Source organism: Tympanuchus pallidicinctus, unplaced genomic scaffold, assembly GCF_026119805.1.
Source record: "Tympanuchus pallidicinctus isolate F22 unplaced genomic scaffold, pur_lepc_1.0 scaffold9, whole genome shotgun sequence".
NCBI lineage: Eukaryota > Metazoa > Chordata > Aves > Galliformes > Phasianidae > Tympanuchus > Tympanuchus pallidicinctus.
In genome coordinates, this window is record NW_026294813.1 from 551790 (window position 1) to 567498 (window position 15709).

Genomic DNA, 15709 nt, shown 5'->3' on the forward strand with positions numbered 1-15709 from the left:
GGGAACAGGTAGTTTAACTAAACTCCAGTACTTTGCATCTGGTAAATGGCTGAATTTTGCAATCCTGTATTTCCAAGTAGGGAATGTTGAGAGAAGAAAGATATCAAAACATCTTCAAAGAAAAACCTCTTCTCCAACAGCAGCTGGAGCCAAACAGGATTGAATCAGAGTAGCTACTTTACCAGAGTATATGCAAAGTTCTATAGCAGAACCGTGTAACTGCTTTTGAATGTTTGATAACTGGAAAAGATAATGGATTAGGTAGAGTGACAGTTGCTATCTTGGATGATGAGTGGCAGTAAGCTTTCAGATGAATTTCTTAATATTTATTGAAGTTCCAAACATATAATTTTTTACTACTTTTTAATGAAATCTTTAATGATAGTCCAGCCTCAGTAACATTAATGTCTCTGTTCATTGTTTAGACTATTCCAGACCATTCCAGACCATTCCATACTGCTCAGGATAAAAGAAAGGGCATGGTCGCATTGTCTAGCTTCTGGGCTGATGGTGTTGAATTTTATGTGGTGATATTACAGACATGCAGCATCACAGATGAAAGGTTATTAGCCTTCCTTGTGAGCATTTTTGAAAAACTTTGCTCAGATTGTTTCAGTGAAGTTGGAGGTTACTTTTGTTTGTAAAATGAACAGGATTTTGCTTTATATATAGATTATCCTCAGTCTTCTGCCTTTCTGTGCAATGTGAATACCTATAGTTGAACTTCTGACTTCTTAAAGCCTTTCTTTTTCACAGCATTTTTTCAATAATTTGATGTTTTTCTTTATCTGTCACATGGAGTGGCATGGTTAGTGATCAGCTGCAATGTCTGAATCATTGTTTTCCTACTACCCAGCCCTTTCCATACCTGTTCATCTATTGTTTTCTTCTGTTTTGAAAGAAAAAGTCAATTACATTTCAGAAAGTTCCTTACAATTTAAAATGTGTGTAACTCCCACAACCTTAAAATGGGAATGATGTTTGAACATCTGCTCGCTGAATCTGGCATCTGTTTAGATAGGGGCCTGTGTGTCAAAACTGCCTGAGTAGTCGTAGTGCTCCTGAAGCCATGATGCTCTAGGAATGAGCACAGCAAGGTAACCTGTCACCTGCCAACACTTTCACATCCAGAACAATCACAGCTTATTCAAAAGCAGTAAATATCAGTCCTACACAGTTAATGCTATGTTGATAATCACTCTGTTAATTAAGTTATCCACTGTGACAGCTCTTTTATCATCTGCAGTCCAATATTTCCACTCTCAGAGTGGACTTGATCTTTCAATTAGTAGAAGTGTTTGTTAAGATTTTTGCCATGTGGATAACTATTCTGCATGTTTAAACTGATGTTGCTCTGCCTCTGCATGCTTTGCAGGTTTTGCTGATCTTTGCAAAAGAAGACAACCAAAGTGACGGCTTCTGGTGGGCCTGTGATAGAGCTGGTTACAGGTGCAACATTGCCCAGACTCCAGAATCAGCACTTGAATGTTTCCTTGATAAGCACCAGGAAATAATTGTTATAGATCACAGGAATTCCAGATATTTTGATGCAGAAGATATCTGCAGGTAACTAAAGGGCCTTATGCTATTCTTGAAGTCTGGAATATATTATACAAAATCCATACTCTTAATTACAAAAAAAAAAATAAAGAAGAATGCACAAATTGGAAATTTGGAGATTGAGTACAAGAGGTTTTCTTCTCTCTTTAAGGAAGATCTTAAGAACTCTTAGGAACTCCTCTTAAGAGGAGTAGAATTTGAAAAATAAGCTTTTGGCCAGGGTGACATTTGACCTGTAGAATTCTCTCTTAAAATCATGAGCATTATTCGGAGCATAAGCCACAGCTGTTGTGCAATCACTCTGTGCTTTCTGTATCTGCTTCTCCCTGGATCTCTTTTCCTGAGTTAGTGCTGTAACAAGATTTTAAGCTGCAAGGCTTGAAACTAATGCCATTGTTTGTTGACTATGTCAGGCACACGTCAGTGAGTGCTCTTCACAAAAGCTCACATCACTCTTCTGTACATGTGGAAATGGAAATGGAAAATCAGTTTTACCATGCAGCACACTACATTTCTCAGTCTTGCATGAACTGAAATTTCTGTTTTTTAAGACAAATATTTTAAAGTTCACATATTTAAGGTTATGGAAGTGTTTCTGGAAGAAGTACACATGCATATGACAGCTCTTTATTCAGAAGAGAGTGATATGTTTGAAAAACATGTATTTTTCACTGGTGGAAGATGAATGGAGTGTTCTTGGTTGTTTTTTTTTTTTTTTTTTCAGTTCTTCAGTAACATAAAGTGTTGATATTTTGTTAACCATGGTGGTCGTAGTCCTCTATAGAGAAGTGTATTTGCTATACTTTCTTTTCTTACCAGTGTGCCCCAAGAGCACTTTGTATACTTCAAAGAAAATTTTACAGTATATGAAAGGACAGTTGTGAAGGTGGGAGAAGGTGGTAAAGATTCTTGTTTAATTAGTTTTTGAGCTAACAGATACCAAGAATGCATTGTATAGACATTGCATCTTGTCAACCCCTACGTTCAGGGCAGCCTGCCCTGCCTTTACCTAGATTTACTAGATTTGAAGAGTATTTGGAGCTGTTGTCTCTGTACTGCACTGTATTGTGCAGATTCTGAGGAGGCTGATACCAAAAGAAATTGAATGTCTAAGTGAGGACCAGTTGGTCCTATTTTCATAACTCATTGGACTCTTTCAGAACTGTTTTTCATTTATATTGCCTGTGAAGACATTGCGTGTAACACTGAGAAAGCATGTGGTGTAACTGAGAAAATATTGTTTTCTTAGGTCTATTCGTGCCACAAAGCCATCAGAACACACTGTAATACTTGCTGTGGTTCCACGCACGTACGTTTTACTCTGTGTTGTGAAATATTTTTGTTTTACTCTATGAGAATGAGTTAAAATAAAAATTAGCAAGTAACAGAAGGTATCTCATAGATAAGATATAAACTCGTAAGTTTAAAAACTTACAGAATTAGTTTAATGTTAGTTATTTTTTACCTGAAATGGTGAAGTGATGTATATGGCCTATTTAAGTATTCAATTACTTTCATTCATATAGACTAATATATCACCTTGACTTTAGAGAATTGTTATGAAGTGGCTTGCATACTAAAAAAAAATAGACACAGATACATTTGTTTTTAAAATGAAAGAATAGAAAGCTGTTTATTGTGTTGTAAGGGAAATAGATCAGATAACATGCTGTGGTTACTAGGTAACTAGGTAATGGAGTAAATCTTATTTCTGATGGTACTAAACTTGGTATTGTATTGTCCTGAATTCCTTCTTGAGTAATTCATACTCAGTGCATTCTTACAGACTTAAATACATCTTTTATCAAATATCTTAGAAAAAGAGTGGTTTCCCATCATTGTTAGTACTTCTACATACTGCTAAATCCATTCTAATTTTGTTAATTTCCTAGTTCAACTAAAACATTTGCAAATTGAGTTGGCTGGAGAAATTTTCCAGCCAAGATTAGAAAATAGATTATGTTTGCTGCTTAACAAGACCTTATAGCTTGTTCCACATTTCACTTAATAGCATTATTTTAGTTTCTTTCTTGTCGGATATCACAGGATATCCTTTGTTTTGTTAAACTATCTATCTATTTATTTATTGGAACATCCCTGTGTGTCTATGAACAGAAGACGGATGTCTGTGTAATATCAAATTTGCCGTAGAAATTATTTTCTGGCCATAATAACAACTGCAAGTATATATAAAAGACTGTATCATCTTTGACATTCAGAAGATCCACTTCTGTAATATCATGATTTGATATGTGTATTTTATGCAAGAGCATTCATACTACATTATATTTGGATAACTGCTGAATTGATGCCATCTAGTTCCTGCATGTTGTGTGACCAGCATTTTGTCTTGTAGATCTGCTGATCAAGAAGAGACTTCTGTTCTTCCCCTTCTTAATGCAGGCTTTGATAGGGTATGTCTTCTTTCATATATTATGTATTTAATAAAGTAACCGTGGTTGCTTTGTAAATTAGAGGCACTTCAACTTCCTCACATTTAAATCTTTCATATAAGTTCTTCATGTTTGCTTATGTCAAAAATGTATTTATGAGATAATGGTCACAGTTGATTGGGTACTCTTGTTTTCAGAAATGCATTGGAAAAGCATATGAGATAAGAGAATCTGTGATCCAGGTAGTCCTTCCAGAAAAAGCAGGGGTATGGCTCTTCTCTCAGGTAACTGCAATAGGACAAATAGGCCTCAATTTGCACCGGCGGAGTTTCAGGTTGAATATCAGGAAAAATTTCTTTTCAGAAATAGTAGCAAAGTACTGGAACAGGCTGCACAGGGGGGTGCTGGAATCGCTGTCCCTGGTGGTCTTTAAAGAAAGGGTAGATACAGTACTAAGGAATATGGTTTAGTGAACAGGATTGATGGTAGGTGGATGTTGTACTGAATGATCTTAGAGACCTTTTCCAACCTTAATAATTCTGTGGTTAAATCCATGTGGTCTGGACAGATGGTGAGTGGATTTTGTTTATGAGTACGTTTAAAAATCAAAGACATGGCACCCTAATTAATGTGTGCCTAGTCATCTAGACATGTTTGTGTGCATGCTAGGAACCTTTTCTGAATGGAGTACCAGCCTAGTCCTGCTCCTGCTGAATTGAAAAAGGATAATGTTTTTGTTTTGTTTTGTTCTGTTTCAGTGAGGTTTGAATTGAGTTGTTACCTCGGCGTGAACCCTTTCTATTCAGAACATTATAAGCTGTTCTGTACAAGAAACCAGAGGAGAAAATAACTGTTTACTGCTGTTTCTTAAAATGAATTTGTAGTGAAGAGCAGTGATTTTCAGTTCTGAAAGTCTAGCTTCATTTGCTTACCATCTTCTAGCCTTTGTTTGAGTGGCTTTGGGTGGTCATTAATGTTTCCTAATGTAACATAAAGCATCTGTAATATTAAAGCGAGCTCGTCATAAGAAAGTTAATCAGTAGGAGCTCATCAGTAGACTCTGTAGTTAAGGGGGATTAAATATATGTGTTTAGAAGAATTATCCCAGTCAGAACACTATCCTATTGGTTCAGACTGAATCCAGTATCTGAGCTAATTCGTGCTAAACCTGAGTTTCATTGCAAAAAGTATATGCACCTGAGTCACCACTGTGGAACATCACCAGAAAGAGGTAATAGATCTTGACTCTCTTGCAAATATATGTATATATATACATATATATATTTAAAATATGTATGCAAAACAAAAAGACACAAAAACCCCAAATAAACACCTTCTCCAAGGAGAGGGACAGCACATCCAGGGATCTTTTCCTCAACAATGTAATAAAATTGATTTTTGAAAAATCCCATCTGCTCAAATTACAGCTTTATCTTCCTTAACTTTATTTTTATACTCACCTTTTCCAGTAGTTTATTTTGCATTATCACTATTCAGTGTATCAGCATTTGTCGTACTAGTTCCATTCTTCCTCCTTCCCTTGACAAAACTTAATTGTAATTGTTCTGTTTGATGGTACCTGTCTTTTAAGTGCAACTCCAAAATGATTAATAAAGTATCTGATGCTGTAGCCAATTAGTCTGTCACTTTTTTCTAGAATTTTATAGACAAAACCTCAATTTTTACATCAGATTCAGAGCTGAAGATTCCCAAGAGCTCCTTTAATATTTTTGGGGGAATACACCTACAAATACATCAATCTTAATGTCTTTTTCCTGCTGTGAAAAGTGACAGTTATAGAAATATTTAATATCTTAACATGAGGAGTGAAGTAGGCCCATGGTTAGTTACTTTTAAATTTGGGCTTAAGCTGTTGGTTCCCAAATCACATTTTTTTTCATAAAGGGGAGAAGCAAAGATTCCTCATACAACACTCTTTGTTCTTCACAGATCTGAGTGCTGGCTCTTGACTCAGCATGCAGCTGTATTCTGAAAATTAATGATGTCAATGAGCATTTTGTGTGAAAAGCAGAATCCACAGATGTATTTACAAATCACTGATGTAAATCCTCACAGCAGAAGTTTACTAGTGAGCAATAAACTTGAACTGAAGTCAGAGAACATGCTAATACTTTTGTGATGAATGTGAATTTTCTCACTGCAGCTGGTCCAAGCACAATACCTCTCTGCTAACAGCTTCTGCATAACAAATAGAGGACATTCCATCTAACACATATTAAAAAAGGTCTTGTTAACAGCTGTCAAATTTTACTTTTCTGCACTTCTGAATTCAAAAGTGACAGCTCACTGACGTTACTTACAAATTCAAGTTACTACAGTTTGTGAGTTTCAGCTACAATACTTACTTAAAAACAGACAAAATGCCAAATGTCATTAAATTTATTTGAATTTTTAGCATGGATATTTTATATCTTTAAGGTATTCCGTTCCTGTTCTGAATTAAGGCATAGGTGTTCCTAATGAAACATCTAGATGCTACTGATTTTGAGACTTTTGTTTGTGTTTTTTTAAATGACCTGTTTCTTAATGAATACCTAGAACCAAGTGGCAAAGCTCACAGTTGTGGTTTCAGCAGATTTTTATGCTCGCTTTTTATTTAGCTAGCAATATTGTCACAGTGACTAGAGAATCATTCCCATTGAATAGATGATTGCTTAACACAAGAGGCGCAATGAAAGCATTTCTACAGAACCCCAGAATAGCTGAGGTTGGCAGGGACTTTTGGGTCCATCTGGCCCAACCCCTGCTCAAGCAGGACACACAGAGTGGGTTACCCATGTCCAAGTGGCTTTTGCACATCTCCAAGGAGGAGATTCACAGCCTTTTTGGGCAACTTGTGCCAGTGCTCAGCCACCCACACAGCAAGAATCATAAAATCACTTAGGTTGGAAAAGATCCTTATGATCATCAAGTCCAGCTATCATCCTGACACTGGCAAGTTGGTGTTAGGAGGAACCTCTAGTACTCCATTTTGTGCCCATTGCCTCTCATCCTGACACTGGCACCATTGAAGAGAGCCTGACTCTGTTCTTTTTGCACTTTCTTGAGGTACTTATTTTATCTTAATGAGATCTCTCCTGTGCTTTCTCTTCTCTGTACTGACCAGTCTCAGCTCCTCCAGACATTCCTCATATGAAAGATATTCCGGCCCCATTTTTGTGGCCCTTTGTCGTCCTATTGCCAGCTCTCTTTATAACATTAGAGTTTTAGATACAAGAGCAGGAATAATAGATTACAAACCTTCCATTCTATTTCATGCACTTCTGATTTGTTTTCCAGCGATTCATGGAGAATAGCAGCATAACTGCTTGTTACAATGAACTCATTCAAATAGAACATGGGGAAGTGCGATCTCAGTTCAAATTACGGTATGTAGACATATAAGAAGGCATAAGAAATAAATATTTGGAAATAAGTAACTGGTCTATGTTCCCAACTGCAGATATATGTATTTCATATGCTAACAATTTCCTACAGCCTTGTTCCTTGATCAGTTACAAAACAGACAAATGTAAAGGCTTTAATAAGTAGTGCCTTTAGAAAGCTTTGTTGATGTGCTTCATTCACTGCTGGTTTAAATGACAGTTTTCATTAATGCAGAATGCAGTACTTGTCCTTTATTCTGATGCTTGCCTGTGCCCATATGTCTTGAGATGCCCACATTGAGTTTGGCAATAGTACAGCAGCCATCACTGCTATTGCAATCAGAATGAGATCCCTTAGCAGAAATATTGCAGAACAGCTTCTGTTCGTTTAATTGAATGGTAGCACTTTAATGCTGACTTGTGTGTAAGAAAGGTTTATGGCCTGCAAAGTGACATGACAGGAAAATTTCTCAAAGTCATTCTTAATCTTATGTGTGTGAGATTTCATGTCTTGAACTGAGCACAGTCTTGGGCTGGCTCTTCCTACTCTGTGCCAGATCAAAATCACAATTTTTTTCTTAATAAGAAATATTTATTTGTAAAATTATCTTCCAAATATAAGAAGGAATATATAATTATATAATCAGTTTAATATGATTGATTGTATATTTAATACTGGTGCTTCTGGTGCTTACACCTACATATAAATATATTTACAATTCAACTGTATATAAAAAAAAGATCTTTGAGTTGTCACACAGAGAAAGTATATTTACCTGGATTCCCATAATTGAGTTGCATTTCCTTCTACAGAATATACTATCACTTCACTACTGGATTCAGTGTTGCTGTTTAAGCAGTAGATTTTTTTAAGATTCCATTCACAAACCTATCACAAAAGAATTTAATGTTCAAGCAAATATGTGTTTATGTATGCAAAATATGATTGTAGTAGAATCTTTAGGAAAAAAAATAGGGTTCATGCTGTCACAATTTGCTGTCACATATTAAGGTGTATTTCCCAAAGCTCAGCAGAAAAAAATAAAGAAAAGAAAAAAGCACAGAAATTTTAGAAGTTAATTAGACCTGAATGTGACTTGGTTCAGTTGTAAATGCAGTGTGAAATGTGTGACTTGTGAATTTAGTTAGCAAACATCAGTTTATGTTCATACAAGCTATACCTGTAGCTTGTGTTTAGGTCCAAAACGACAGATTTTGTAATAACAAGCATGCTGTAGACAAAAAGGAAACTTCTTCCAGCTGTTGTATATCATCTTGAGGATTACTCTTCTCACAGTTCAGGCAGCATTCCACTTTGTTGCCTGATAATGTCTCAAGTAAGATTCTTACCAGAAACCATAAAAACATGTGCAGTAACCTCCTTAATTTCTTAGCTGAGGACATTCATTGCTTGTTACTCTCTGTATAGTAACTTTCTGTCATTTCCATCTCTTTCTTAGTGTTTATCAAAACATAGAAGAGTGGAAATTATCCTTCTGTTTCTCTAGAACATCAGTGTATGTGTCAATGACTTCTTGTGTTATGTTTTGTTTTCCCTTATTTCTTTCTGTTATAAACTTTATGTTCTTTTCATTGAAAATTACCTGCTGTAACACATGGAATAACCTACTTTAAGAATTCGGTGCCAGTAGAGTTTAAGCATCTCTTTTAGTTATATCAACTATGAATGCAGATAATTATAACTCAGAAACAGGGAACATGATTCACATATTGATTGCCATATTTTTCTGTAAGATTATTTAAAACTATCATCAATAAAAAAAAAATTGAAATTTGGAAGAGAGTGTCACTCCTCAGAAGCTTTTCAGCTACTGACAATTCTCTCTTCTGTATTGTTTATGTAAACAGTGTTGTACCACCCACTTGTAATTTGGCTTGTTTTTACTCTTCTATCTTTAGTTATGTAAACTGTGAACTTCCTTCCCTTTAATTTATGTGAATGTATAGCATATTAGATGTTTTCTGTGTTACCGTGTGTTTTGTATGTTAGTAACACATCATGTATATATCTGCACATGTGTATGTCTGTATATTTACATCATCTCTGGTGCACTACTGTTTCAGAAAGCTTTTGGCAGCACAGCTGTGGTATTTTGGAGTTTGTTGCTGCCACTGCCTGAGGCAGACCCAGAGGAGTTAAATTCTACTTTTCTTTTAATGCAAGAAGCTTTGTGCTAACATCTGGGGGATCAAAACAGCTTTCTGAAGGACAAATTTTCTGAGAAGGCATACTTGTAGCTTAGAGAAGCTGATGCCTTGTGACAGAGAATTTCTTCCTGCTTTTGCCCAAAGAGGCAGATGTTTTAATTGAGCTTACCATAAAAAAATAAGCACAACTAGATTCGCTAGCCCTACTTGGTTGCAATTTGCTTTCATCTCTGTGGTTTAATGAAATGGGGGAAAAAAATGTTGCACTGTGTATTTATCTCACGGGGCTCCTGGTCTTTGATATGTCTTTGTATTTTTGAAAAGAAAGACATAATGTTCTCAGAAAGTAAATCAATGGGACAAAATCCAGAATTTTTTTTAGGTGTTTGAATAGAAGAGAAAGTCTGTGAGAATTTTGGACCAGGGACGCAGTATCTGAAGTCCTTTCAGTGAACAGAACTGTCCGGATGGGTACACTGTTTCTTAGACAGATTTTTTGTTTCTTTAATTCTAAAGGTTTTTTTGGGCATCTGTGGGATGTGTGCATCTACCAAAGCTAGCTTGATTGCCAGATCAAATGAAAAAGTAGGTTTTGAATAGTGTAATCAGTTCAAAACAGCTCTGCGTTTTCTTGCAGAAAGCTTACTTAATGACTTGTTAGTGCTTGTGTAGCAGATGAGCATCTACCACTGAGATAACTCAGTTATTTTGCGCAGCACAAAATCACACCATGGAGCAAACTTGAACTGCTAGGTTGTCCCTCGTAGAATTACACTGATAGTTCATTTTATTGCATAAACTGAAGGAGTACAGTTGTCTTCTGCATACAACGCTTCTTCCTACAAATCTTCATCCACATCATTGTGTATGTATGTCTTCGTGTGTATTCCCTTTCCAGTTTGTTTCCGAGTTACTTCCATGATGAGCAAAGCTACCAACATCCAATATTCCTTAATGCAGAGGTAGAATACTTCTGTGCTAACCATGCACTGATCATCAGTATTAATCACACCTCACTGTACAGTTTGTAAGCAAGACATTTCCATTAGGTTACAGCTGTATACATCTGCATGGTGCATTTTATGCTCCCTGCAGTGAGACATACATAGCAGACAATTGGTCTGAATTTAGGCCAGAAAATGGACTGGGATCTATCACAGCACGTCGTCTGATTTGTGTCTTTTAGTATGCATTAAATCTCCATAGTTTACTGTGTTAATTAATACATTGTTTTAATTAACATAATTAATTAGAATTAAATAACATTATTTCAATCCCATTCTGTGTAAATTATAGTTTAAGCAGTATCAGTCCTGTAGCAAAAGGGTAAAGATTTTGTTTTCCTGCATTAGTTCAAGGATAGCCCTGAAAAACTGGAAGGTGGGGATTAGTTTTGCCCTTAATTAAGACTAACCCGTATGAAAGTCAACCCACTGAATTATAAATTGAAAGCAGGAAAAGTGATATTTTTCTGACTAAGATTTTGTGATGGCTTAAATCATTTCCTCTAATTGCTTAGCATTACAACTTCTTTGATAATCAAGGTCTGAAAAATTTACATTTATACTTATGTGTATATACACATGTAAAATAAGCACAGCACATTTTATCAGTGTGTTTGTCAGGACATATTTTATTGGGGTATATATTAGGATATATTTTATATACATAGATTCATAAAATGTACTGTGCTGATTTTTGTGTTCCCTATCCTTGACGTTCACAAAACTTTCTATTGCAATGTATGCAGCCATTTGTTATTTTTACTCATTTTTAGTTCCTGCTCTAGAAAGGGTGTTTGGAAAAGGCACCGTGCTGTTAAGTGATGCGGTGCCTGTGAGCAATTTTGTAAGTGATCTCAGAAAAATATGTCAGCAACGGGAGTGTCCAAAGATTAAATTCCTCAGAAAATCATAATGGTGATGGCTACCCGGTATGGTTGAAACAGCATGCTAATTTGTGATTAATCTGTGGATAAGTACAGTGCAATAATCTGTTTACGATAAGCAAAATGTTCTAACAATAAAACTAATGTGAATCATTTGCTAATTTCAGGGCATGTAATGCAGTATTTACAGCATTAGAACATTGTCAGGAAGCAATAGAAATAACCAGTGAAGATCGTGTTATTCAGGTATGGGGAAAAGACCAATCATTTTGCAGAATTCAAAGACAGAAACCCCAAAGAGATCTTTGTTCTGTAAAGTCTCTTCTAATTCGGTGTTTTGCTTTTGTTGCTGTATTTCTGCAGCATTTCTGGATGCTGCCTGTTGACACTTGCTGAATGTCTAGACATTTCCTTCTCTAATTTTACTCAGATGATAATTTCCAGTTGTTTATAGTGAAACAAACGTGAAATCTATTGCAGAAATAGATACCCTGTACAGTAAAGGGGCTTGTTCTCTTTCCATGTTTTCTATATCAGATTCTGTTTCAACTCCATATGTAAAATAAATAAATAAATAAATAAATATGTATCTAGCAAATGTAAGTGAAGTGTTTCACTATTGGCATAATATTTTATGTGACAGACTGCAGGGATGTGTGGTTTTGGATTTAGGTGCGTACCCTGAAATACTGTGATAGTTTTATTTGAGTAATTATCTTCTAAGTATGTCCTTCTTATCCCGAAGTTCTTTTGTTTCACAGTATGTTAATCCGGCCTTCGAGCATATGATGGGGTATCAGAAGGGAGAGCTCATTGGCAAGGAACTTACTGAGCTGCCCAAAAGTGATAAAAACTGTGCAGATCTGTCAGATGCTATCAACGCATGTATTAAAAAAGGAAAGGTAAGTAGCTAAAATCAGCTTGGGCAATTCTAATTTGGATTTCCAGTCTGTTTTATTTTTTAAACTCTGGGTTTAAAAACATGAGACTCTGTTCTCTCAAGTTGCATATATCTCATTTGAATTCTGTTCCTCTGATTCCTAAACTTTTTTGAAAATACTGGGCACTTCTTCACAAGAGAAACATATCAAAAAGTTTACACTGTCCTCAGACAAGCAAATACATCTGCTTAGCTGCACTGAGGATTACAAGATTTTACGCTTTTTTAGAATGTAAACATGAAATAGTATGTAATTATTTGCTACATAAGGACTAGGCAATAATAAATGAATATTCGACTGCAAACTATGTATTATCAGATGCTTTCTGTTGTGCATGTTTTCTTAGGAGTGGCAAGGGGTTTACTATGCAAGAAGAAAATCTGGAGACAGTATCCAGCAACATGTGAAGATAACACCAGTGATTGGTCAAGGAGGGTAATTAACATCTCCAGAGCAATGTTCCTTTTTTTTTTTAAAATCCTTCTCTGTGCTTTCCCTGTCCCTTTCCCTGTCATGAACCTCCATATAGTAAGGAGCAGGGTGGTGATAACACTGCTGACTTCAAGCAGTTCAAGGAAAATGTGCAAAATTAAGAAGGCCATGATTTTTACTGATTTGTCCATTTTGGTGTCTTCACTTGCTGGCTAAAAAATTGTGAAATCATAAGAAAGGATGAAGTTGCTATTATACAGACAGCTGCAAATTGGTGTTTGGGTTTATTTTACCATGCTTTTCTCTGTGAAGTTACTCTAAAGTATTCAAACTGCCAACCAGGCAATTGGAAGAGTCAGCAGCCAGGTGATTCATTTTGTGTGCACACTTGCATGTGCTTGCACTTTTGCCATGTATGATGCGCATGTTGCCAAATTCTGCTCCCAGATGTGTGAGTGAACTCTTTCAGCATCAGCATAGTCATGTACTTTAGAACAAAAACACGACTGTTTCACTGCTTGTTGCTCAGTCAGTTGTTTGGTGTTGGTTTTAGTTCTTGTTCCATTAGAGCATCAAGAATTCAGCTTAAAAAAATATCACTATGTCATTTCATTTCCCTCTTTACCATCTGATGTGATAACAATAAATTATTTCTGTTGCTAGGAAGATCAGACACTTGGTGTCCCTCAAAAGGCTGCGTTGTACTAACGAAAACAACAAGCAGGTACTGTGTTTCTACGATGTCATAATTTCCATCTCTTTTAGTAATTATATTTTTTGCTTAAGAAGTTGATGTACAACCCAGAGAGGAGGAGGCTCCAGGGAATCTCATCAATGTCTATAAATATCAGAAAGGGAGGTTGCGAAGTGGATGGAGCCAGGCCCTTTTCAGTGATGCCCAGTGCCAGGACAGGGTGCAGTGGGCAAGCACTGACGACTGGAGGTTCCTTGCCCATATGTTTTCACATATGTTCAGCCACATATCCACCACATCCTGTAAAAACTGTGGAGGCATGAGAAGTTGTTTGAGGAGCAGAAGTTGATCTGCTCCTGCACACTATCTGAAAGAGCATTTGAAGCCACTGAGCATGTTGTATGTTTTGCTTCAAAAACCAGTGGAATAAGAAATTTTGGACTTCTCTGAGTCAAAGAGTGAAATCTATCTGTGGTCTGTGGGAGTGAGATTGAATGTAGGGAACATAAGGTGTAGCTGCTAAAGTTTAAACTGAGGATGTGCTTATGGAGTATGATATATTTCCTATAATTTCCATTTTTTTCTAAAAAATTTGGGTTTTGGGAACTGAGTATATTGTTTTGTATAAATTTTTAAATATGCTTTTACATAGCTGAGAATAAAGACAATGTGTACATAAATATGCATGGAAGGTCACTAGGATTTCTAGTTGCCTATTCTTCAGTATAATAAGCCTATCCTTAGTAATAGATTACTGAAAAAAAAGTATTGGAAGTTAATAGGTAATATTCTGTAAAATTGTCTGTTTTTTGAAACCATGCCTGTTGCAGAGATATTATCAAGTCAACGAAGAAATATGCATAGCTTTTGGAAGAAATTTGAACCTCTGCCCCTTAAAAACAAAGCTTGGAATGTTATAAACTGACCTCCTATTTGGATCAAAAAAACAGATTTTAGTATTAGCAGCAAGGTATAATCTACAGAAGCAGGATTTTAAAAGTACAGCCTAGAGTGCTGGAGACTTTTGTAATGGAAGAACTACTAACGTTATACAGTATTTCTTTTTTTATTCATTAGTAAAACCTCATTGTTCATGTTGTTTCATTTACAGCTGCTTTGATGTTGATTTAAAAGCAAGGTACCATTTGATGTATTTTTCTACAGTGTACACACAGCTGAAAGGCTGCTGCAGTGTAAATGTAATACTGTTTATGTAAGATGATCAGTACAAAACAATTACAGACTTGCAGTCATCTGTTAAAAAAAAAACAAAAAAATACCAAAAGCCAGCAGTGGAAGTTTTCTGGTTCTTTGGATTAAGCAAGTAAACTTAACAATAAATGTTATTTAGAAATATGTGTCAAAGGCCGTGCTCTCTATAGTACTGGCACTGTTGGAAAGCACAATCAGTTTGTGTTTTTCAGTACTGAATCATGAGCAGTTATCAGTAAATAAAGCACAAATGCAATGATCTTTATGCCTGGGCAGTCTTAGACAAGGTTGTATGACCTCTGAAACATTCTGAACAGATGTAGAAATCTACTACAGCGATTAAAGATTACAGCCTGACAGAAAATATATTCTGTAGAGATTGAAGGTCTATATGGAAAAAAAAAAGGTACAGCCCACAAAACTGGGTGGGGTTTTTTTTGCTGTTGTTGTTTGGTTGTTTTTTTTTTTTTTTCGTATGTGTGTTTGTGTTTGTGTTTCTGTTCTGTGGTAGAAATCTCTCCTCCCTCTACTACAGTATCAGATGCTCTGGCATCAAATAGAATACTCTTAACAGCATCTTGAGGTCTTGTTATGGTTTAGATTGGGGATGGTGGTTATGTGTAACAACACCTGTACTGTATTCATAAGACTTCCTAGAATTACTTTTGCAGCGATGCTGCTCAGATTTTTTTGTGATCAGCATTTGAGCACTGCAGTTTTGCACCCTCTGGTGGTAAAGAGAAGTTCAACGGAAGAAAAAGCACTACTGACTTTTGCAGGAAGGCTTCTTTTTGTGCAGCAGTTGGTGGCGCAGACTGAAAAACCACGAAAACGTGATGAAAATTAAAAATAAGTTTATCAATTATTTAATACACATAAAGTGTTAATAAAACGGCCCCTGAGGAATAAAAATTACTTGTTGGATTTGATTCACTTAGCCTTGTGATACTCCCTATGTTTCTGTACACTGCAGTATTTTCAAATGCTGTACACCATCCTCTTGGAAACAATTTCAGGGAAACGAGGGCATGTGT

The 15709-nt window shown here is 36.0% G+C and overlaps 1 protein-coding gene across 3 annotated transcripts in view; it reads left to right on the forward strand.

Moving 5' to 3' along the window:
- The window catches only part of PDE8B (phosphodiesterase 8B), a 75877-nt gene that overhangs the window by 39354 nt on the left and 20814 nt on the right, over positions 1-15709 (forward strand). For 2 of the 3 annotated variants that reach the window (XM_052670192.1, XM_052670190.1), the window contains exons 3-10: positions 1376-1566; positions 2810-2869; positions 3917-3974; positions 7254-7342; positions 11564-11642; positions 12158-12298; positions 12684-12772; positions 13433-13493. In XM_052670192.1, the coding sequence (XP_052526152.1) occupies positions 1376-1566; positions 2810-2869; positions 3917-3974; positions 7254-7342; positions 11564-11642; positions 12158-12298; positions 12684-12772; positions 13433-13493 (768 nt within the window). The remainder of the gene's footprint in view (positions 1-1375; positions 1567-2809; positions 2870-3916; positions 3975-7253; positions 7343-11563; positions 11643-12157; positions 12299-12683; positions 12773-13432; positions 13494-15709) is intronic. The other variant, XM_052670191.1, reaches the window with a different exon arrangement.